Source organism: Salvia miltiorrhiza, chromosome 6, assembly GCF_028751815.1.
Source record: "Salvia miltiorrhiza cultivar Shanhuang (shh) chromosome 6, IMPLAD_Smil_shh, whole genome shotgun sequence".
Classification (NCBI taxonomy): domain Eukaryota; kingdom Viridiplantae; phylum Streptophyta; class Magnoliopsida; order Lamiales; family Lamiaceae; genus Salvia; species Salvia miltiorrhiza.
This window is the reverse complement of record NC_080392.1, coordinates 33,816,581-33,842,334: the sequence shown is the minus strand read 5'-3', so window position 1 is coordinate 33,842,334 and position 25,754 is coordinate 33,816,581. Positions and strand designations below refer to the sequence as shown.

Sequence of the window (25,754 nt, the reverse complement as noted above, 5' to 3'; positions counted from 1 at the left end):
GGAGCTGTTTTGAAAATTGTGAAACGTGATTTGAAGATTCCAAAAATGCGTTCAATCACGTTTCGCAATGATGCGTGCGAAGATTGAACAACTCATCTGCATTTCTTGGATTACGACCGTCACCACCGAAATCTTTGAGATGATAACGAACGCCACGTAACGGAGCCAAAAACTGTCGACGATTAGCAAATCCACAATCTACTAGAAAATATTTACCTTGAGGCACGTGGAGTCCATTTGGTCTAGACAATGCATCACCCAAAATTTTGGAATCATGGGCTGAGCCTTCCCATCCACTAAGCACATAGATGAACTGCAAATCAAAGTTGCAAGCTGCCAAAACATTTTGCGAATTCACCCCATGACGGTTACGATAACAGCTCACATCTTTTCCTCTTATCATGGCCGGGATATGAGTGCCATCTATAGCCCCGATACAATCCTAAAATAATAGGTGAATGTGTTATACAAAAATCATAAATATTTAATATAATACAAGAGCGGAAATATTATAACTTGAAGTAAGGATAAAATCTGGTACTTTCCCGAATTTTAGCGGGTATTGCGCCAGTCGGCTTAAACATCATGTCCGGTGCTATGGTGTTCAATGCTCTCAAGATTTTGTTGAAGTTCTGACTAGCAGCAAAATGCGAACGACCAAACCTTTGACGAACGTTACAATAACGATCGTTGTGCCCTACAATGATGAGGAATGTTGCCAACATTTTTTCAACAGTTGTGTATCGTGTATCATCCACATGGGCTTTCTCCCTAATGATCTGACATAATTTGATGAAGACGTCAGGATACATTCTATACAACTGTCGAAACTGGCTCGGATCTCCATCCATCATGTTCATAATAAAACGGAATCCTTCCCTAGTCTTTGGTCGTCGCATCAGAGCGTTGTCAGCAGTCGGATGATGCGTCATCATATTCCCCAATAGAGTGATAACTACCTTAGCTGCTTCCATCAGTTGCCTAGCATGAACAGAAAGTTCAATCTCCATCTCTGTTTCGATTTCATCCTCAAGTTCTTCATCTATGTCTTCTTCAATTGCAATGTTAATTTTATCTTCATAATTCATGCTGCCATTTAAAACAATGAAACAATAATTGAAATAAGAATAAAAGGGACTCACAAAAAATAGCCTTTAAAAAATACTCATAAAAAACCATTCATTAATCAACAAAATAAAGTATTAAAACATAAAACCAACAAAACAATGTACTCATAAAACATAGTTCAAAAAACATGACTAAACTATCATCTATTTCCTAGTCTTGAATTCTATCCATCTTTTGCGTTGAGGAACAGTCATTTTCATAAATCCATCTTTTTGTGACTTTGTAACAAGCAAGTCAAATGCTGTGTAGCGGTCATCTTCACTCAAATCAGGAATTTCTTCAATAGCATCCCAAGTTGTAAAACTTTTTTCCTTTTCTCTTTTCTCCATCATAGCATCTCGTTTCACGAAGAGGCTTTCAACTCGATCCATTGTGCTGGTGACTTTTTTAATTTCTACCATGAGCTCCTGATGCGAACTATTTTCAGTGTGGCCTGAATTTGTCTCAAACTGGCCTCTGCTTCTCTTGGCGGGAGCTCTTCTCTGAGTGGACTCCACAGGCACTTCAGTGGGCTCCAAAGGTGATTTGGAGCCGGATAACGGTGGATCATCTTCACCCAGTACTACAAACGCCTCAGTAGCAGTATCGTAATTCAACTCCTCTATGAGCGGACCTCTACTTTCATCAACTCCTATTGTCCTAGCATCAGTAGCACTGCCAACTCCAATTGCGTTTCTTCCTACAGCCACACCGTTTCCAACAGCAAGCCTCAAGTAATCATAATCCGAAAAACTCCCAGTGCGTAAGTATGCATCTTTTGGGTGAGCCTAAAAGCATAAATAAGAAAATTATTAATTAACTATATTATTTAAATTAAATTTTGTTTAAAAAATAATTGATAACAAATTTACCTCTATATACGCATCCCATACTTCATCTGGGGCCGTGAATTTTTTGGTGTCGTTGTCATAACCAAAACCAGAGTTAAACTTCATGAGGTTTGAATACGCAGTCCAACGGCTCTTAAACCATTTGATACGACTTTGGTAGTGATTATAATTTTTATTGCACCTAAGTTTGTCATTCAGAACAGGCAATATCCTTTCCTCTACTGTGGCTTTGCTAAATATACCACTATTATCGCGCCATCCCCTATGTGCAGACTCAACCAGAATATCTAACAATGCATCACTTTGTTCCTTTGTCCATGCTTCATATACTGCCCTTTTTTTGGAATCTTGTGGTTGAGAGTCTCCCATAATAATATTACTAAACACCGAACAGTACTATATGAATGAATAAAAATAAAAAATAAAAAACATCAACGAAAAACTAAAATCAACTCACATGCAATAGAAACACAGCATACAGTTGCTAACAATTTATAAAGGTACAAGATTCATGCTATAGAAAAATTGCATAATTAAAATATTATGAAGATATAAAATTTATGAAAAAAATACCTGGCTAAAAGCTAAAGTAGAACCCTGAACTTGTCTTCTTTTTTGAAGGGGTGGTAGGCGTCCGTCGAATGTGAGAGGTTAAAAAAATCGAAGAGGGGTATTTAAAGGCGTTGCTGGGCTGGGCTGCCTGGGCCCAGCGACCGCTGCAACCCAGCGGCCGCTGGGAACCCAGCACACGCTCAAATCCAGCGAGCGCTGGCATTTCTCAACGTGTGCTGAGTTCAGGCGCTCGCTGGCTTCTTGGCCGCGGGCGCTGGAACTCAGCGCACGCTCAAAACTCCATGGATTTCAATTCTCGTGGTTCTTGGCCGGATTTCGTCGTGTGTATTTTTTGGATGAAATCCATGAAAGTCATTCCGGATTTGAAGTCAATGGAATAACGAATACACCTAGATTTGTATGGATTTTAAAAAGTCTGAAACGAATACACCCAGATTTATATGGACTTTTAAAAGTCTGGAACGAATACACCCAGATTTCTGCAGACTTTTAAAAGTCTGGAACGAATACATCCAGACTTTTAAAATCCATAGAAATCTATTAAACTCCACAACTAATACACCCCCCTAAGTTTAAGTAGAGAGAATTTTTAATTAGCGAGGTGGATCCTTCAATGGCAAATAAAGTAAATACATAAAGTTATAAAAGGTATAATTATATAAAAAGTGAAACAAGACTCTTTTTTGTTTTTTGAGGGAAATCAGAACTCTTTTTCGTGGACGGAGGAATTATAATTATAATTTAAAAAATATTGACATACATTGCCTCCATGGATGCCACGTGGGTAATACTAGATTGAAACACTCCTTAAACCATGACAATAACAGCCGCGCCCTTTCACAAAATTCATTGGTATTCGGTCCGCTCTTTTCAATTTCAACTTTTCGAAAAAGGATACGCAGCAGCCGACGGCGACTGTCAGGAATCCTGCAAAGAGTGAGAGTTAAATGGATCTGAATTTTCCGGAAACAGTTGGAGGGGAAGCAGGTATGGACAAGTTTACCGATGGAGAGACAGAGAGGGATGTTAGAGAAGCGGTGGAGCTCATTAATGGGGACGGAGGGAGCGGTTACTGCGGAAAAGAAGAGAGAGAAAGGGATGTAGAAGGAGAAGAGAAGGATATTAGTAAAGCGGAGAGAGGAAGCAGTTCGCGGGTGGTCGGTAGCAAGAGAGCGTCGACACGGACGTGGTCCTTGCTGGCCACGGAGAAGATTGTGAAGCTGAACGAGGAAGTTTACGACTGGGAATACGATAGGAAGCGGAGGAAGAGGAAGAGTGATAAAACTTGGGATACAGGGTTAGGAGGTGAGTCTGAGGTGGAGGAGGCAAATGTCGAGGGTCAAAGCGCGCGATGGAGAGAGAGTGAGAATGTGGAAAGTGAGGGTATGGGATTAGGGGGTGAGGCCGAGGGGGAGGAGAAGAATGTCGAGGGCCAAGGTGCTAAAAGAAGGCCGGGGAGAAAGAGGAAGGTTGTGAAATGTGAGGATACAGGATTAGGGGGTAAGGCCGAAGGGGAGGAGAAGAATGCCGAGGGCCAAGGCGCTAAAAAAAGGCCGGGGAGAAAGAGGAAGGTTGTGAAATGTGAGGATACAGGATTAGGGGTTGAGGCTGAGGGGGAGGAGAAGAATGTCGATGGCCTAGGTGCTAAAAGAAGGCCGGGGAGAAAGAGGAAGGTTGTGAAATGTGAGGATACGGGATTAGGGGGTAAAGCCGAAGGGGAGGAGAAGAATGTCGAGGGCCAAGGCGCTAAAAAAAGGCCGGGGAGAAAGAGGAAGGTTGTGAAATGTGAGGATACAGGATTAGGGGGTAAGGCCGAAGGGGAGGTGAAGAATGTCGAGGGCCAAGTTGCTAAAAGAAGGCCGGGGAGAAAAAGGAAGGTTGTGAAATGTGAGGATACAGGATTAGGGGATAAGGCCGAAGGGGAGGAGAAGAATGTCGAGGGCCAAGGCGCTAAAAAAAGGCCGGGGAGAAAGAGGAAGGTTGTGAAATGTGAGGATATAGGATTAGGGGTTGAGGCTGAGGGGGAGGAGAAGAGTTTCGATGGCCAAGGCGCTGAAAAAAGGCCAGGGAGAAAGAGGAAGGTTGTGAAAAGTGAGGACACTGGATTAGGGGGTGAGGCCGAGGGTGAGGAGAAGAATGTAGAGGGCCAAAGCACTAAGGGAAGGCCGGGGAGAAAGTCATTGGCAGATCGAGCAGAACAACGAGTTGAAAATGGTGGAGATGGGAGAGATTTGTTTGGTACTGTTAGGGATGATCAGGATACCGAGGTTGATCCCTTTAGTAGCGAAATGTGTGAGGAAAATGTAAGGGATTATTGTTATGTTCAGTTTGTTTTTTCTGAACTAATCTGGCTAAATTAACTTTATAGCTTGTGATTTGTCTTCCGGTTGATGATTTTGTAGGGGAAGAAGAATGACCGCAACACTTGTCACCAGTGCAAGAGGAATGATAAAGGGAAAGTCGTGTGGTGCACCAAGTGTTGGCGTAAACGATATTGTCTCATTTGCATAAGTAGATGGTAGGCAGTAACTTATTGATGGGAACTTATATTCGATTGGATTTGAGCTGTAATTTATCTTATGGCTTCTATTATATGATTATACGGTCTTCTAATTGGTTGTTGCGTGTCTAAAAAAGTCACTTAACTTGAGTTCCAAAAAATGCACATGCAACACATGTGTTAAACATCGTAAGTTGTTCAAGAAGAATTGGATATTCTGAGATCTGGATTTGATGACTGAATAGAATCAATATCAAAATGAAAGAGTTTGATCTGAATCAGTTTTGTAGCATACAACACTTGGGCAGTTTATATGCTTCTTGCCATGAAAAAAATTAGTAAGTTGTATAGAATTCGCCTGGTCTTATCTGAGATGTAAATTAGGGCCTTTTGGATGTACAAGATGGAGGTTTCATATATTCTTCTTTATTTTTAATTATTTTTATATCCTGGACTCTGCATTTTCTGAATTGAACTTATCTCAGGTACCCTCATATGCAGGAAGAGGATTTTGCTGAAGCTTGCCCTGTTTGTCGTAACAACTGCAATTGCAAGGATTGCTTGCGGCTAGATGGACCATCGAGGGTTGGTTTATGTATTTTCCACTTGCTGTATTTTATGCTGTTGTCTGCTCTCTCTCTATCTCTCTGATTTATGTTTCGTAATTTGCTTGCAGCACTTGAAGGATTTGACATTGAAATTTAATGATGAAGCAAAGATACAATACTCTAAGTACATGCTGCAAATACTTCTGCCCTTCTTAAAACGATTCCATGCTGAACAATTGGTTGAGACGGAAATGGAGGCTAAGATACATGGTATTTTGTCCTGCAACTGAAAGTTGTCATTTTTTATAATGCAATAGTTAGGATACTTTGGGATTTATTAGTATTCACCTCTTCATGAAATTAAATCATTCGATTGATTAACTCGTAAGATTTTATAATGAACTACCCATATGTAGCAAGTTAGATGAACTAGCATTTGCATCTAGTGTAATGCACGAGAAATATTTTTATATTTTTATATTGAGAATATGCACTAATATAGTAATTGGGGAATGAAACTCAATATTTTACCCTCCGTCTTATAAACACAAATCTTGGCCATTTTTTGCAATTTCGGACTTATTGCCCTTAATTTGGGCGGACTGGATCGGGTTGGGCGCGACCTCGGTGGTACTTTTGGTACCTTAATTTTGTTCCAAGTAATTTGGTACTTTTGGCACAAATTATAACATTAGTGCCAAAAGTACCAAAGTACTTAGTATTTTTTGTTTTACTTTCTGTTGGTACTTTTGGCCCAAATTATAACGTTAGTGCCAAAAGTACCAAGTGAACCCGCGCGCCCAACCCAATCCGGTCCGCCCAAATTAAGGGTAATACTAGTCTGAAATTGCAAAAAATGGCCAAAATTTGTGTTTTTGAGATGGATGACCAAATATTGAGTTCCATCGCTCAATATGGCAATCTCAAAAGTTGGCTCTTTTATATTTATATAAAATTGATATCAACTCAATTATCATATTTCTAAAATAAATATAATAAAAAAATTAATTTTACCTGAATATATTTGAGTTGAATTTTGAAAAAAATATAAGAATAAAGAAGAAATCATAATAATAAAAATTGATATTATGAAAAGGCCAAAAAAATAAGTTAAAAAAGACAAAAAAAAATTAAAAATAGATTTAGTCAAAAAAATGAGAGAGGAGAGAGAATCTTTTTAAATTTTAATTTAAAAATAAATATAACTTTTACATTTTGAATCAAAGATTTACATAACATATATCAAATTAAAGCTCTTATCGTAATCTTTAATTTGATATGCAAATTAAATATTTTATGATTAGTCCAATTTCACAATGTTAGAAAGACATAAAACAATAAAAGAAAAAGAAAATGAAAAGATATAATTGATAAATAAACCTTCAATTTTATTATAACTACAAAATTGCTATTCAATTTTAAAATTGATTTCAAATTGAAAGTTATCTTTTTAATTTATTATAGATTATAGATGTACTGCAATATTCTCCAAATACCAAATAATATATATACATAAATTTTAGAGTGTTAAAAGTTCATAGTCACTTTAAATCCATGAAGGGGAGAAAGAGAGTTTGTAGAACTCATTGAAAAGTAGAAACGAGTAACTCTATATAATGAGAGGAAACAGGCACTGTTTTTGAGAGAACAAACACATAGTTGGAGAGTGGAAAGGTGAAAAGAAAAACATGTGAGGGAACTCAGACTAGGGGTGAGGAGAACCAAACTGAACCAAAGTCAATTTAGTTTTTGTTTTGTGAGTAATTTCATTAACAGGTCTCTTAATAGAATTGAATAGAAAAGAACAGACAATATTTCACATGGTTTATGGTTAAAATTAAAACTGAACTTAGTAAACTGATTTGCTTTTGGTTCTTCAATCCATTTCCGACCCGCTCCAAAAATATTGACACTTCGGTTGTTTTTCGGTTTGTATGGTTTTTTCCTGAACCGTCCGTGTTTGCAAAAACCTCACTGAGGCAGAGGTGGAAGTTGGAGACAAAGAAAATTGAATAAGTTCTTCCAGACTGGTTAGATCAATTTGGCATTATTAAAAGTAATATTGGTGAATGCTGTTGAGACTGTAGAATTGATATCCACTAAATTTCTTTGGAAATTGGAACAACAAAAGATAAGCACATGCCATTCTGGATTATCAAGAAGAAAGCTGTGGTCATTCCCCCTGCTCGGATCCCACTGAAAGTTAAATGCAGATTGGGTCATACACTAATCTCCCCATCTCCTCCTAGGAACTTGGAAGTTGGAAGAAGTGAGTTGCTTTGATGCATGGATTTTCTTAGGGAAACAACAACTGGAAACACTGGTTCAATTTAATTATTTACATGCTAAGCATGCAAATAATGAAGCAGCATTCATAGTTGGAGGGATTGTAGCAATTCTAGTTACAGTAATGTTGGTCGTTTATTTGTCATGAAAGACATTCAGAATTAAAATATATTACGCTATCAAATTGTTCAAGTTTTTTATCTACAGTTTGTTTGAGCAGGATTACCAGTTTCAGAGATAATACCACAGCAATTGATCTGTGAGAAGAATGAACGGATATACTGGTAGGTCTTAGTAAAATTATTGTCTCCTTAGTAATTTCCTTCTCAGTTTGAAAAATCATCATTTGTGTATGTATCTATGCAGCAACAACTGTAAAACATCTATTTTTGATTTTCACCGAAGCTGCCTAAACTGCTCCTATGATCTTTGTCTCACTTGTTGTCAAGAGCTTCGGGAGGGACATCTTCAAGGGGGTGATACTGGAGTGCCCCCAGAATATTTGGGCGACAACCACACTCTAGCTTACTTGCATGGTGATTATAGCGGAGCAGATACTTTGATTAAGATTGAACCTTATGGTGGAATGGTTGAAGATATCAAAACAGATTTTGAGGAGACAAATTCTGAGTGGAGAGCTGCAGAAAGGGGTATCATTCCATGCCCGCCACAAGGGCGAGGAGGTTGTGGAAAAGGAATTCTTGAATTGAAATGCATATTTCCAAATGGTTGGGTCTCTAACTTGTTGCTGAGAGCAGAAGAATTCGGCTGGGCACAAGACATTGAGGACTTGCGAGTAAAATTTCATGAGTGCTTGTGTTCAAAATCCTTGAGTGAGAATGTGAGTGGAAGTGATACATTGCGCAAAGCAGCTTCTCGGCCAGATTCAAGTGACAATATGTTGTACTGTCCAGCAGCTAAAGATCTTCTGCAGCATGATGATTTAAAGCATTTTCAATGGCATTGGTCCAAAGGTGAACCTGTGATTGTTAGTAATGTACTTGACACTACATTTGGTTTGAGCTGGGAACCCAAGGTTATGTGGCGTGCCTTTAGACAGAAAACGGGCCAGAAACATGAAGCTGTGTTTGATGTACCTGCCCTAAATTGCTTGGATTGGTGTCAGGTCAGTTCACTTGTCCATCAGTTTATCCTTTTATACCTTCAATTTTGCTGTAGCCCTGCATACAACATGCAATAACTCAACATTTAGAACTTGATACATGTATTTCTATGTTCTTAAATATGAGAACTACGCTAAGCTATCCAAACACAATAAACTCTACAACCTTGGCATTTTTGCATTTCTCCTTATAAGCCCATATGTGGCGGAATTTTCTGGTGATTTTTGGTCTTGTGCCTGTCATGACTCTTGAGTCATTCTTCAGGACATTCTTTTACACTTAACCCTTCGAGCTTTACATTTTTGTGTACAGTAGCTAGGGATGTCAATCCAGCCCGAAACCCGTGGGCTGGCCCGATTAACCCGTCAATCTGAGAGGGTTAGGGTTGAAAATTTTCAATCCGATAAAAATTACAACCTGACTTGCCCGTAACCGAATAGCCCGAAACCCTATAGGGTCAGCCCGACTAACCCGATTGGCTAGTCTGGAAACCGAATACTTAACATAAAATATTTAGATATAAAAATTCAAAAATGATAAAATATTACGAAGTCTCATCATTTCACTTCTCTGTATTTTTAATACAATACTTAACATAAAATATTTAGATATAAAAATTAAAAAATGATACTTATTTAATATATATATAGGGTTAGTATCCTGTGAGAATTTAAGATTTAGTGACACCTAAGAACTACTATAGACCTTTGATCTTCTATAATCTAACGGCTTTGATGGGTATTTTAAGATTAGTATCTTAATTACGTGAGTAGATATATAATGAATGCAAAAACATTAAAGGACATGAATGTCATTTGAGGATTTTGGTCAACACAATTAATTCACCAAATCCCTTAATTTACTCAACCAACCATATTTCTAGCTATGTGAGTGATATTCTAGAAACAAAAAACGAAAAGAAAAAAAAAACTTTTTCATTTGAATCGATTCAAGTCATGAGAAGAAATTATTTCTTTCACCCAGATCGTGGAGATTAAATCAACAATGGAATTGTTCATACTTTCATATTTGTTGTTCATGTGAATTATATTATTATTTGATGTTTTCATATTTTAATTCATGTAATGTTGTTATATTAACAAATAACAATGTTTAATGATTACATGACATTGGATTGTATATTCAATATATATGAATAATGCTCCCAAATCTACCGAGGAAAGTACACCTAAGCAATTATGTCAGATTATTTTGCATGAATAATGAATTAATTTAAATGAATTAACGATGTTGTAGATGTTCATTTATATGAATATGTCATAAACTACATGAACAAGTAATTGTTAATGTATAATATGCATGAACAAAGTCTATGAACAAGTCACCACGTATGTCATGAACATCGAATAAGAATAAGTCATGAACATTATGCATGAACACTGTAAATGAACAAGTCGTTCATGTATACTATGCATGTGAATTATAAGCATGAATATTAACTTAAAGAAATCTACCAAATTAAATCTTCAATCATGTGTTAGTGGATGAATCAAAGATATGATTAAAATATCGAATCTCCAAACATGCAATAATGGGAAATGCATGATATGGTAAAATTCTAACCTTCCGGAATTAAGAGATATGTTTGCATGATATTAGGAAGCGCAAGGTTACAAAAAAAAAGACCAAATCTACCTTTCCAATAAAAAAATAGATTGATTACTAATCTAGATATCAACTGTTAGATTAACCACAATCAATGGCCTAAGATGGTTCTTAGGTGTCACAAAAAAATAAAGTTCTCACAATATCCTCTCCCTATATATATATATAATAGAAAAACAAAACACTCAAGGGTGAGGGGTTAGGTATACCCCCAAGTAAATAAATCAAATCAACTAGTATCTCATACATGACGTTGCCCAAAATGTTGCATGTTTATATCTTTATTATGTAAGTCGATATTAAAATTTGACTTATTTATGCGTGTTTATTTATTACAAATATAATATTGTCAAGAGAAATATATTAGTGGGCTAGCCCGAAACCCGAACATTTAGGGTTAGGGTTGAAAGTTTCTAACCCGAATTTTTTTTTTTCAACCTGATTAACCCGCACCCGAATAACCCATAACCCGATAGGGCTAGCCCGAAACCCGCCCGATTGACATCCCTAACTGTAGCCTCCAAAACTGTACTTTTGGCACTTTTTCCTTCAACACTCTGCATCCTTTTTCACCTTAAAATGGTAACATGCATGGCTTGGGATAGAAGTTACTAATGGTGTATTGATCTTGCATATGTATTGTGATCGTGCACCTCCTATCTTAGACCTGAAATTGTTTGCCTGCTTTATATTTCAGGTCAGTTCTAAGAGGAGTAGTTCGCTCTTATTTGTCATGAGAGTTTTCAGTTATTTGATGGTTTATCTACTTCTTGTAGGATCTCTTTCTTATGAAGGAGATGCTTCACTAAATTATTAAAGCAAATATAGTTTTGGTCAGATCATATACTGATCCTTCACTTTTATATGAGATCTCTTATGTGCTTCAGAACAACAGTAGATAGTATTTGTAAAAACAAGTCAATTGACATCAACTGGTCTTCTTCTCAAAAAAAAAAAAAAAAAAAAAAGACATCAACTGGTCTTGTATCTGTCCCCACTCCCACTCCAATATGTTACCTTGCCTATGCTGCACATGTGGTAATACTGGTTCAGGCCCACAAATTTTCACACTTGGGCCTTTGGTCTTCTCATGACTCATTCACCAAGGTAGATTGATTTTGGCAAGATCCGTTTTATTTAGTATAGTTATTTTGATCAGAATTTACATCTGAAATGCTTGTCTCGGCATGTATAAGCTATTGATCTAAAATTAGTAGTGAGATGTAAAATTCTGTTTCCTCTTTACTAGTATGTTGGAGGCTATTCATGTTTTTCTTATCCATGTTATCTCCAGATTTGCATTCTTTATTCAGGGCTTTTAGATGTTGGTGTTCATTTTTTAATTGACAAGCAGGTTGACATAAGCATTTACAACTTCTTCAAAGGGTATTCAGAAGGTCGTTTTGATGATTATGGTTGGCCTCAGATACTCAAGTTGAAAGACTGGCCTCCTTCTAACTTGTTTGAGGAGCGGTTGCCTCGTCATGGAGCTGAGTTTATTAGTTGCTTGCCTTTCAAAGAATATACACATCCTCGCAGTGGGTACTTAAATCTTGCTACTAAACTGCCCGAGTGGTCTCTAAAACCAGATATGGGGCCAAAAACATATATTGCTTATGGAGTGGCGCAGGAGTTGGGCCGGGGAGATTCTGTAACAAGCTTACATTGTGACATGTCTGATGCAGTATGTCCTCTTGATGCTTGCTATCCTTTAGATGTTTTCCAGGAGATGGTTGGACCATATGAATTCTCTATTTGTTATTGGCCTTGTAAATATATCAACTTTTAATTCTTTTGGTTCTGTTTTTCAGGTGAATGTGTTGACACATGCAGAAGCTGTGCCGCTTAAACATAAGCATTTTTCTACTATAAAGAAACTGCAAAAGCTGCACGCCATACAGGATGAAAAGGAAATGTTAGGCAATTCTCAGACATTAAATGGAACGGAAGGAGAGCTACTAAACAGTGATGATCAACAGAATTTGTTGGAAGCTTCTGAAGCTAGTGAAAGTGGTCGAAATGAAGAGTATGGGAAAGAGGAACATAAGAATAATTGCATGCACGGAATTGTCTCGGAAAGTTTTCAGAACCCTGAGGGTGCTGCTTTGTGGGATATTTTTAGGAGGGAAGACATTCCGAGACTGGAGGAGTACACGAGGAAGCATTTCAAGGAATTTAGGCACATGTTCGGTAGACACTTGTCTCAGGTATCATTAATATAGTAATGTTGTCGTGTTTGTCCTAGGCCTATTTGGTTTTGATTTATAAAGGTTAAAGTAATACAATAGTTTTTGAGCCTTCACAACTTTACCAGAAGCAACTTAGACATATATGCTATCACTTGTATTTCTATGTATCTGTATCAGTAACTTCTGTCCATAGTTTATTTTATGGATGAAATTGTAGGATTTACTATGTTGAGCCACTTGTTCTGGTGTTTTCTTGTTATCTACATCTGGTAATTATTTTAGAGATCTTTTGTGTTCTTGATATCATTTTACTTGTATCGTCCACTATTTTCTTGCATGCATGGCCTTATATTACATGTTCACCAACTATTCTGCTGCAGGTTGTCCATCCTATTCACGATCAAACAATTTACTTGACTATGGAACATAAAAAGAAACTTAAGGAGGAATATGGTTTGTCTTTCTCTTCATGTTGCTGATTTGCAATTGAGTGGAGAACTTATGTTTTGGGGGTTCATCTTATTTATTGTTCATCTTTGCATAGGAATTGAACCATGGACATTTGTTCAGAAAGTAGGTGATGCTGTTTTCATACCTGCTGGATGTCCCCATCAAGTTAGAAACTTAAAGGTAGATGCAGTTTGGTTAATGCTTGGATGCTGATTTCTACTTGCCATATTTTATTATATAACATAATGCTTCATTGTTCAAATTACTTAATTGCCAGTACTTGGTGATTAAATTTCATGGAGTGCTTCAAATAGATTTTATTATTTTTAACTAGGTTGAGTAATTAAATGCACCTGCGACGTGATTTTGTTTAACATGTAGGAATATTCTTAATAACCATATTCTTATTGAAAAAACAATTCATGTTTTTTCAATCAAGACATTTAACCTATCTCCTATTAAATAAGAAAATATACTAAAAAATGAGTGTTATTTCTTAACTAACAAGTAACTACTTAAGAGATAAAGATTGAACACAATTTCCTAAATGATTCTTTTTTCTTATTTTCAAGTCAAAATGTTTTGTATTTAAGCACTTGAGCAAAAAGATGGAGAAGTGAAACAATGATAAATATTTTGGTTAATTTGGTCATTCCACTTGATTTTTGGTCGGGTTTGGGTTAATTTTGGATCAACCATATAGAAGTTTTCCGTTTGATACTTTCTCGAGCCAGAAATTGTTAGCCCTAACCTTATTTTTTGGTTCTATCTATTGTTAGCCCTAACATTTCTGGTCCGCGGTCTTGCAAACATTCCTCATATGATGTGTAATTTATGTATCATCCCGTGTGCTTGTTTTCATTCTAGACGTTAAAATTAATTTGCTTCTTAAGAAAATAAGTGTTTTACCAAATTTTTATAAGTGTCAAATGTCAAATGTTTTCTTATAGAGCTATTTATGAAATTTATACTTGTTAAGAATTATTTAAATAGATGAACATAGAGAAAAGTTGGGACTTACTTATATTGCAAGAAAGATTACTCACATGAAGTGCAATGTTCTTTTGTAACACAATGTTTCCATATGGACATGTGACTAATTTGACAATATTAGCTTTCATCATTCTATTGATGATGAATTCGAAACCGTTATCTTTTGTATATACATATGTTTAAATTTAGCTTGATAATGCTTGATAGTATGCAAGAAGGCTTCATATGCATGATTAGGATGACTGCCATGATAATTTTGAATTTCATTTGCTTAGATGCATTAAATCATTTGTAGAAAACAATTATGGTAGTTTTAGTCTAATAATAAATTAATGTTTAGTATATCTATCTATTGTACACATATCCCATCTAAGTGTTGGATACATAATCACATTTATTTGGATAATGGATGGGGTCCTTGCTTTATCGTGAGCTTTGATTTTTGAATCAAACAAGATATTAGCCTAATATATGTATTTATCACACCTTTATCATGTGCAGTGAACAAGCTTTAAGAGTATTAGGTTAGTTTTGAACATTAGACAATTAAATTCCAATGTGTTAATTATATTTGAATCAATGAATATTTGATGATTTATGCTTCAAATTAGTTTAAGTATATACTTGTGTGGAAGTCAATCTAATTAATTGTTATGACTTACATTTATATGTGGTGATTACGAGCTTGTTGAGCCCTTTGACCTATGATATAGGGTGCATTATGAAGATTACTCATTTTTGAAATCATATATTGTTTATATGAAATAGCAACTAGTTCTCATCAACTATACCACTTAGCTCCTACATAGCCTGGCAATCCTATTTTCCATGGTGTGGTGAGATTAATTTGTGTTTACGTGAACGCAGAAGTAGGAAAAGAGCTGCTTCTTTTCCGTGCCATTACATATTGCACAGATGATCTGTCCATGCCTCGTTTCAACAACGAGCTTGATTTGTCCTCAGACCACACTCCCAGATTGACTGCTATTCCCCACATACCAAGACAAGTCTTTCTAGTTGTGCCTTGTTCTTACCCACACTCTTAGGGATACTTCCTAGGGGTCACCCATCCCACTAATACCTAAGTCAAGTTGCTAGCAGCGCGCACAAGAAGCAACAGCTATACAAGGCTTGGTGAACTGCTACTGGATGGGCATGATCTGTTATTTTCAGTTAGAATAAGGCTCTTGGACGGGCCATAGTAGTGGGAGTAATTGAGTTGTCAGATTACAGTTTCTTACCTTTGGCATTTAAGAACAACTTTTGCTTTGGTTGGCAAAACCTTGGAACCTCGTTTTAAACTGTTGATTTCAATTCTAGGTAGTTTTGTTGTTTGGTTTACCTTCAATTCATCTATTAACTAGTACACCCACGTGCGATGCACGACGAACATCGAAATTAAACGACATTTTTAAATAAATAAATATAAATATTTAACAAAATTAAAATACAAACAAATGCAAATATATTCTAAAAATGAACTAAAATAATCCACATCAATTACTGAATAAAAATCCAAAATTTAAAAAGGTAAATTTTCAACTTTATATAAAGTGTAATCATAATTATAGTATATTGAGCAATTGAAAATTATTCATTAAATGTTAATTAATTCAAATATTTTGTTTCTTTATTGTATTAAAGAGTTCTAAAATGAATCAATATAATTTCCTACACCTTAGTTGAATATAAAAACAATCAAAAACTCTATTTTCATTAATTCATATATATATATATATATATTTTATTGTTATTGAGGAGATTTCTTTTATGTTCACGATATTTCCGGGTGTGAATTGATTTCTTTTCTCCATTCTCATTCTATGAATTTCAGAGAGCATGGCAAACGTTTCTCTCTTTTCTTTTTTTTCTTTTCTTTTTTCCCCCTTTTACAATGTTTTAGAAATTAACTTAGAAGAAAAAAAAAAAGCAAAAAAACAAAAAAAAAACAAATCTCATTCTTAAATGAAAAAAAAATGTTGGAAGATCTGGTGGAGGATCGTGGGCTTGTTTGTTAGCCACGGATAATAGAGAGAGAATAATAAAAATTAGGAAGTGATGCTGTGATGGAAAGAAAAGGATAAAAACTGTATTCTCCATGTGAGCGAAAAAATAGGATAATGAAGTTGAAAAAAGAAACATAAATTTTAAATAAACTGTCAAACTTCTGTTAATTATTAGAAAGACTCTGTTAGAAAAATGACAGTAAATAGGATGCCGTTAAACTGCTTCTTTATATATTATATAGATATGACCTTCATAACCTTTAGAGTTGTCGAACGGACTCCCCAAAAATGCATTTTGTTGGTATGAGTAGCATCCATCAAATCATTTAAGCTCTTCTTAACTAAAGAATCACATTCTTGCATAGCCTTTGAATCCCTGTCTAGTGTGGATAAGGTCGTTCATGTCCCTCTCGACCAAGAAGCTTACCAAGAGCCACTCTTTGTTCGTGCCATTACTTATTGCACCACCCACTTGTTTGAATTGTAGGTGACAGAACCAATCAATAAATGAGTTGAAAATAGAACACATTGTAGTTTTGAGGAATAAGATCCATTTTCTTGATAACTGCATAAAGTTGTCAAGCTGAGTTTAAATACATGCTTATTTGTAGGAAATAAAATCTCTAGAAAATAGGAAACTTCTAAAGCATATCCTACTACTTTATTGTTGTATCTACTCGCTGATTACAGAATATGTACTTCCTTTTAAAATCTAGATTGACACTCAAGTTGGGTCATATATGTATTTATACGACCCCAACTTGCAGATGATTCCATCAGCTACTTACTATGTGGTAGGCACACATGACCTGCATATTCACTCCATTTCCTAGCTTTTTTTGAAGCATTTTCCACACGATGGGATTGTTAGCAAAGCTGATGGTTGCCTTATTGTCGCAGTATAGTTTCATAGGATCATCCAGTGGTAGCTGTAGCTCGTATAGTGCTCGTGTGAGCTAAATTGCCTAACAAACTCAATTAGCCATAGCATGAAACTCCACTTTAGCATGGTACAAGGCAGTACTTTTTGCTTTTTACTCACTAATTACTAGATTTCCCATACAAATGATCAAGAATCTACTAGTAGATCATCTATCAGTAATTGGATCCGCCCAGTCTGCATTGATAAATACTTCACGAGTGTGTTGAATCTTCTTCTCAAAGAATAGTCCCCTTCGTGTTCCAAACGAGCATTCTTAGGAATGTTCTAAATAGCTCATCAAAGTGATAGAAAGCAATATCTGGCCTCACATGATTTGCATATCCCTCTATTTCCCAACCAATTTTTGATGTCTCCCAACATCAATTGGATCATCTTGAATGTCATTTTATTTTTCACTAGTATTTACAGGTGGGTCAGTTGGCTTGCACCTGTCTTACCTCAATCAGAAAGCAGATCCAGAACATAGTTTTGTTGGTTTACCAAGATGCCCCTCTTAGATCTTGCAACTTCTGTTCCCAAAATCGACAGATTGGGATCAAGAGAAACTGTTCCTGATCAGGTGGCCTCTTCTAGGTTACGCATTGGGAATGGCTGGCTAGATTGCTTTAGATAAGCGCATTTAACCAAATCTTTTGTCATATTTTGGAGTATGTTGTGTGTTATTAAGATTCCTAGTTAGTATTAATTCATTGTGTTCTTTTGATAGAGTTAAGGTAATAGGAATCAAAGAGTTACTTTATTGAATGAACGAAATCCCCACAAGAGGGTCAGGGAGTTGAAAGCTCCGCTCACACAGATATGCACTGCTACAAATTATCAGCAGAAAACCTCACCCTAGCTACGTCTCAGACGCTTATTTAATAAGCTAACTTCAAACCCTAACAAGGCCCATGCACAACATAAAGCCCATGCATGGCATAACTTAAACAAGCAATAATAATAATAATAATAATAATAATAATAATAATAATATGAAATAAAAGCTAATTGAAATAACTAATTCTTGACTGCCGTCTTTGCGCGTCTTGAGTACAAATGCAACCCTTTCGCTGCCGCTACTGTATCAATTGCCTCCTCCGCTGGAACAGCCTTGACCTCAAGGCTGAAGTCTGAAAACTGCCCGCGTATATCTGCAATGTCCACGCAAGAGCTATCTAGGACCTCCATGCTGAGCCATTTTCCGGCATCTGCTAGACCCGAACTCCATCGGAAACCAAAAACCTGTGCCAACACTGACTCAAGAAGGGAGGATCAACCTCCAACAAATCTTCGGGTAAAGTGGGAGATGCTGTAGAGGCTTCGATTGCTAGTTTGAGCAAGGACACATGAAACACAGGAATTTTTTATCCCACCGGCAAGGCCAGCCGATAAGCCGCCTTCCAACATGTCCTTCTACCACGAATGGCCCAAAGTACTTAACAAATAGGGAGCGACGATCGCCCATAGACAGCCTCAAAAGGCAATGCCCGCACTTGACTGGAATCCCGTGTTAGAAACAGTACTCGGCCCACGAAAACCACTTAGTCCAGATCTTTGGTTGCTCAGATGTGAAACAATGCAAATCAGTCTCGAGACACCTATTCATAACTTTGGTTTGCACGTCTGTCTCTGGATGATACGCCGTTGTCCCCATTACCCAACATTCTAAAAAGTTCCCACCAGAATGAGCTGAAGAAGATCGGATCCAGGTCTGAAACAATTGTGCTCGGCATACGGTGTAGCCGCACCAATTATAATTTGTTTTGTTTTATTTTTTAGTTGACAATTTGTAATCAACAATCTACATCTGATTTGCTGCCATAACGGCTAAAAGTTACTGTCTTTCTTTTATAGTCATGCATAAAGGTCGCACTTGACTTCGTCTCACCGGAAAATGTCAAAGAGTGTGTTCGGTTGACAGAGGAATTTCGTATTCTACCACAAAATCATAGGGCTAAAGAAGACAAGTTAGAGGTATGCTTTCTTATTCTTATCTTTCACTAGTTCGTGGTTTGAACCTAAGCTTTTTATGAGAATAGCATGAGAAATTAAATTGTTTTCTTGTATGTGTGTATGCATGTACACGTGGATAAGAACTTGTTTGCTTATGTAGGAGAAGCAATATTTAAGTGGAGACAGAATTTATTTGTATTCTAGTTCAATCCATATTACACTACAAGAAGAAAGGATTTTTCTTTTTTATAATGTGAAATCTCAATTTGGGCCACATGGTGATCCATCCAATTAATGTCATTAGTGATCCATCCAATTAAAAAAAATACATCTTTTCTCAAAGCCTAATGCCTAGACACCTGCAAAGAGATATTTGTAGCATCTACACCCAACTAGAATGTGCATAGTGTGCTGTTTGATTTTAATTCTATCATTAAGATTTTCGTAATCTCTTAAATGTGTGCACCGGCATAAGTTATTGTTAAGAAGATTAGAAAGAATTGGAATGCTAATCCTTGTGTACAGGTGAAGAAGATCATTCTTCATGCAGTTGGACAAGCCGTTAAGGATTTGGAGGAATTGTCAAGTCTCAACTAGAACCGGTTTGCTTTTTCACTCTATGCTTCGAATATATTTTCAATTTCATTTGGAGAAAAAAGTATTTATCTGTTCAAATATTCCCAGTGTAAGAACTAGATAGTGGAATGTGCTGCTCGTACTTCTATACAATATTTTTCTTGAAGTTGTCAGTTTAGTAATATAATAGCTAGCCATTGTGTGCGTGTGTTGGCCTAGCATTAGTGTGGTTAATGTCCAAGGTCAGGTCCTTGTTCGAGTCGACCGTGGCCGGTCTTTAATTTTCTTTATTTACTTGTTCATTTATCAAATAAAAAAAAAAAAAATAGCTAACCATTTACATGGAATTGTACATGCAATGAACATACACTGGAATCAATATATGATCTGTTTCTACTAAAATGTTTGTGTACCAAGTGGTAAAGATTTGGGTGTCTAAGGTGGGTACGAAAATAGAGTGAAGTGAGCTCTCATCACAATGACACGACCTCAACACTTGGGGAGCCCTATTGTTCGAGCAATTATGACTGAATTTTCAATTGTTATGCAAGTGTTTTGCTTCCCCAAAGATGGCAAGTGGGTTATCATGTTGCACTGCAACCTCAACTTCAAGCACCTCTGGTATTGGTTAGACCTTACTGCTACAAGACACCACCAAAGATGTGATGGAGGGTTTGGTGCAAGAAATATTGGAAATGGGAATTATTCGAGAATGGTGTTGCTGGTTAGAATGTAGGATAAGATTTGGCAGTTGTGTGGATTATTAAGCGTTCTACATGTAGACTACTGCGGATAAGTGTCTATTTCTTATTATTCAAGAGAAGTTGAATGAGTTTCATGGTGTTATTTATGGTTCAACAAGCTTAACATGCGTTCGGTCTATTAGATTTGTATTGCCCTAATCCAACACTGATGGCCATATTTGATGGTTAACAAATACGCAATTTGAAGATTATAGCTTGCGTTTTTTAATGAAGTGCTGGTTCAACAATTATGGATGGCCAAGTTGTTATGAATCACATTGAATATAAGTTGAGAACCGCTAACAAAGTGACCGGTGTCATATCATAGTTATGAGGAGGTTGACTTTTCGATAATATCCATGCCTACATTGTTGGGACGGTGAGCAGTGTGCAACAGAACTTCATCGAGATCCTAACTTTGGGCCAGGTATGACTTAGCTCGAGGTGGGAAAGACTAGCTGCAATTGATTCATGGCGTGTTGTTCTATTGGGACCAGATAACCTTCAGACTGAATTCCCCATTCTTTCCTTCATTCCTAAATGAGTTTCATGCCTCACTGGGCATGGTTTATCACATACAAGCTGTTGTAGAATATTTAGTATTTAGAATAAATATGTTTCCTCAAGTATCTTGTAATCCTAGGTTTCCCTATATATGTTGGAATCTCTTGTATTTTAGATATACAGAACATAATAAACTATTCTTCTCCTGTTCTATGTCTCCATATTTTAGCATTCTACATGATATTAGAGCGGGTATGAATTCATCAGGATTTTGTTACACTCTTCCAGGATTTAGTTACACTATGTCTCCATATTTTTGCCTAATTTTTTTTCAGGGGGCCGCTGCTTAGGGTTATATTTTCCACCTCTGCTGCTGTCTATTCTTGCTTTGCCTAGGGTTCCAATTATATGCCATAGTCTCGTGCTTTTCTGTTGTTCTTAGGATCTCACAAAAAACGAAATCATGTTTTATCTGCTGCCCTTGTTAGTCAGATCCTAAATATGAAGCATGGAGTGCTGATGAATGTTCTGTTATGACTTGGCTTCTCAATAACATAGATGAATCTGTTAGTAAAAACATCATATGTTCCTGGATACTGCCAAAGCTATGTGGGATACTTATAAAGAGCTGTATGTTAATGACAAGAATGTATCTCTGTGTTCGAGTTGTATGAGAAACACTTCTAGCGCTTGTGATCAGAGACGATTAATGAATTAAAAATTGTAGATGAATGAATACTACCTTGTTACAAGTTCATTCCCTAATTCTAGTGTCAAATAGAGCGTATGATCAGAGACAATTTTTCCCTCTACAATAGGGTTGATGGCCATTGGAGATGTCTTAGTGTGGCAGAGTTGTTCAGAGCATCCTGAATCTGATGTTCAGGCATAAGTGGTGAATCATTGTGCGGAGATGTACCTACACTGCTTTGCTTCAAAGCGGCCTCGCCAATGGAGTCAATAATTTCTGTGTATCAGCATCCGTTTAGTAGTGGGCATGACACCGTTTGAGGTTGTTTATGGAAGGTCACCAATAAAGCTTGGAAGCTTCTTATCAGGTGAAAAGTGAGTCGAGGCAATGGCTGAGGAGGTGGGAGCGTGATGAGGTGTTGCGCCATTTGAGAGAGCACATTGTTCGTGCTTAACATTCTATGGCAAAGGCTGCCAATAAGCACTATTGACATGTGCAGTTTTAAGTTGGTTAGAAGGTGTTTCTCAAGCTCCATCCTTGCTTGCTCTTGTGTAAAGTTAGCTTCCAAATTTTACAGGCGCTTTGAAGTAATTGCGTGAGTCGGGGGGTCGTTAGTGTTTGTGCCTTCCTGGGGCACTCTCGTCTTTATTTGTTTTCATGTTTTTGAGTTGAAGGTTGTGTTGGGTGATGAATTTTGCTTAATAGAATGGCTTGGTGGGGAGATGATAGGATTCAACACAAGTTGGTTGAATAAGGGGGAGAGATGAGGCTACCTGGGTTGATGAGGCCAAGTTCATGGATTGGTTTCCTGTGTTCCTCCGTAGAGGACAAGGCTGTTTGGAAGAAGGATGAAATTGTTGCTGATAAGATTTGAGCACAGAGCGAGCGTGAAGCCGCAGAAATTGGCGTGGGCTACTGCATCGTTTTTCATTTTATGTGCTTTACGAGTTAGTTATTTCCGTTATTTAACCTATTTGTATCAGGCTAGGGGCTCTCGCATGGACTGCGGTACCCTAGGAAAAAGTAAATGGCCTTTCTCCGTTCAACATCAATGGAGGATGTGTCTTGAACCTTAGAACATGCAAGTTGGTGTCTTTGAAGCTTGGAGAAGTCTTCTCCTCAGAGTTCTACTATTTGATTTCTATTTCATTTGAGTTAATTCTTTTGGTTCTAGTATTATTGCTTCTATCTCTTTATCCCTATCATGATCCAACAAGATCTTTATGCTTCAAGAAATTCAGTCTTGAAACGTAAAACTGTGAGTCAGCCTGAACCCTTTAGCTTTATTGTGCAGTCTATTTATGCTGATTGCTGGTGGTAGTTTCTAGAAGAGTGGTGACTCGATTATAGAATGGGAGCTATTTGAAGAGGTGTAAGTCCATGCTAGTGTAGTTTAGTGGAATTGAGAGAGGAATTTTAGGGTAAGGATGCTTTGTTGCTGCTGCAGTGTTTGGTGACGCTGCAGGTAGAACATATAAGTTAGGGGACGTTTGCTCAGCTTAGATAGATTAAGATACTATAAGCTAATCCGCTACATACTTTGATGTATCGAACATTGAGCTTATTTGATCTCATCTCTTTTCCTTTTTGATTACCTTCCTTGCATATGTATAAGACAGAATCCAGTGGGTTCCCTAAACCAAGCCATTGCCTATGACTCTCCGGCTCATTCTTCAACATGCACATGGTGAGAGCTGTGGCCTCTCTCACTTATGGTTTCGTGTTCTATTTCACTCCCTGATGGGGGTTCTTTTCACCCTTCCTTCACGGTACTACTGTGCTATCAAGTTGCCTAGGAGTATTTATGCATAGTAGATTTTGTTGATTCGCATGGAATTCCACATGTTCCACGCTACTCGGGTCAGAGCATAAGCTAGTGATGCTTTCGTCTATGTAACCCTTCAGATACTCAATCATATGTATTGCCAATTGAATATATCTCCCTTATAGGTTTGAATATTGAACTGTTGAAAACTGAACTGGAAAATGTTCTTCTGTGCATTATACTTTCGTCTGGCATTTGCATTTCCTTTTATGGTCGTCTTACCTGAATTTTGATTCAATTTTGTTTAGCAGGATGAAGCATTTGGTTGGCCTCAGGGAACTCACACGCATTTGGTTGTCACACGCTTTGATACTGAACAATGATGCTAATTAGTCGCCCCTTGTTGCTTCAGTAATTTAATTAGTAGTTCGAACTTGTAACTTTATACTTTCACGAGTTTAAATTTTGCTGTAACTTAAATTTTAGCAAGTGAAATATTTTCGAAGTCGATCTAGTTATATGTTATTGTTGTATCTTCTGCTTTGTGGTTCGGGCATAACTAGTTTGTCTTGAATTGATTTTAAGCTCTGAGCTGTTTGTTTTTTGAGCCAAGTAATGTGATTATTAAAAATTTACATTTTCCCTAATTAGGTTTTGAGCAAGTTATAAACTACAAATGTTTTATACAAACTACTAGTATTTGCATTCCGTGCAATGCAAGGGAAATTATTTTTAAATTTTTATATTTATATAAATTCAATTATCATACTTATGAATTTATTAAAAAAAATAAATCTAACTGAATTTTTTGAATTGAATTTTGAAAAAATAAAAAAATAAAAACATAAAAAAGAATCCATAATTATAAAATTTGATATTATAAAAAGCAAAAAAAAGTTAAAAAATACTAATAAAAAAATTAAAAATAGATTTATTCAAAAAAGGTGAGAGATGTGAGAGAAATTTATAAAATTTTAATATTTAAATAAATTTAATTTTTAAATTTTATATCGAATATTTACATAAAAGATATCAAATTAAAACTCTTATCGTGACCATTAATTTGATATGCATATTAATTATTTTATAACTAATCGAATTTCACAATTTTGAAAAGAAAGAAAACAAATAAGAAGTTAAAGAAAAGAAAAATAAAAAAGAAAAAATATAGCTTACACATAAATCTTCAATTTTATTATAACTACAACATTGTCACCCAATTTTAAAATTGATTTGAAATTGATTTCAAATTAAAAGCTACCTTTTTAATATAGCATAGATATCACAAAGTACTCTGAATTGTTTAAAATATGTGATTATTGAATCCAATGATGATGTGTCAGTTCAAAAACAACCGTACAACCAACACAAACACACAAAAGTAATGTGGGATTGTTCAAACCATTAACGTTGTGTCATATTTCTAGAAGCATATAGTTTTGAGGTACTACTATAACGGGGCTTTTAAAATTAGGGGTAACAATTAAAAGAGGTGGTAATATTGCTACGTGTTATTTGGACAAGCGGTGGGTCCGACAGTGGAGTAGAGGTAGCAAAAAAAAATCTGAATCGGGAACCGAACCGTGAAACTGGACCGTCCGGGACGGTTTCGGAACCGGAACCGTGTTAGACGGTTCCTAACCAGAATCGAAACCGTGTTCGGCTGTTCGATTACGGTTCCAAGTTTACAAAATCGACGATTCCCGGTTCGGAATTGGAACCGAACCGTGGAACCGCCAAACCGCCCCTAGAACCGGCGGTTCCCGGTTTGAACCGTCATTTTTTTTTTTAATTTTTACTATATTTCGCACAAGTTTGCTTTATGGAATTCTTTCATCAAGGGAGAAGCTTTCATTTGCAATACCAAAAGTAGCTTGGGTACTCAGTGATGCTTTCATTCTCTTGCATTTTGAGCATCTCGAATTGAGTAGTGAGTTGTTGAATGCGCAAGTTCTTGACACAAGTTTTTCCTTCGTACATGTTTTGAAGAACATCTAAAGCCTCAGCACTTTTACACATCGAGATCAGAGTGAAAACCTCCATCTAATCGTCGTTCGAATGGAATTGAAAGATTTATTATTAGCTCCTAATGCATAGAGTCCATTTACCTCTTAGTTTGATATTGTCCTCAGTATCTTTAAGAAAACTTCAGCCAGGGTGATTGAGATCCACGCATTCTCGTCCTGAGACTTGATGAATCACATGATGCGCATCTTCCAATATGCGTAGTTGTTTCTAATTAGAAGTGGAGGAACAATAAATCCTCCTTCATTTTGAGAAGCCATATGAACAAATTCCGATCTTTCAAAAACCTGATATATATATTAGGTAACCTGCTTTATTATTA

At 36.5% G+C, this 25,754-nt stretch overlaps 2 protein-coding genes across 7 annotated transcripts; one reads left to right on the top strand and one right to left on the bottom strand.

The window, feature by feature from the left end:
• Positions 1 to 1,271: 1,271 nt before the first annotated feature.
• LOC130990790 (uncharacterized protein At2g29880-like) lies at positions 1,272 to 2,327 on the bottom strand. The gene is made up of 2 exons (XM_057915023.1): positions 1,980 to 2,327; positions 1,272 to 1,895 (listed from the first exon to the last, which is right to left on the bottom strand). The coding sequence occupies exons 1-2, from the start codon at positions 2,325 to 2,327 to the stop codon at positions 1,272 to 1,274; spliced, it is 972 nt and encodes a 323-aa protein (XP_057771006.1).
• A 1,034-nt stretch (positions 2,328 to 3,361) lies between these two features.
• On the top strand, positions 3,362 to 23,940 carry LOC130989158 (lysine-specific demethylase JMJ26-like). Of its 6 annotated transcripts, none has more exons than XM_057913096.1 (13): positions 3,362 to 4,834; positions 4,934 to 5,049; positions 5,517 to 5,616; positions 5,708 to 5,849; positions 8,086 to 8,149; positions 8,232 to 8,991; positions 11,970 to 12,299; positions 12,427 to 12,822; positions 13,185 to 13,257; positions 13,349 to 13,434; positions 19,030 to 19,149; positions 19,654 to 19,730; positions 23,719 to 23,940. In XM_057913096.1, the coding sequence occupies exons 1-12, from the start codon at positions 3,479 to 3,481 to the stop codon at positions 19,723 to 19,725; spliced, it is 3,615 nt and encodes a 1,204-aa protein (XP_057769079.1). In that variant the 5' UTR covers positions 3,362 to 3,478; the 3' UTR covers positions 19,726 to 19,730; positions 23,719 to 23,940. The 6 variants fall into 6 exon arrangements, with proteins under 6 accessions (XP_057769079.1, XP_057769078.1, XP_057769077.1 ...); XM_057913095.1 differs by having other exon boundaries at positions 23,716 to 23,940; XM_057913094.1 differs by having other exon boundaries at positions 11,970 to 12,347.
• Positions 23,941 to 25,754: the final 1,814 nt, after the last annotated feature.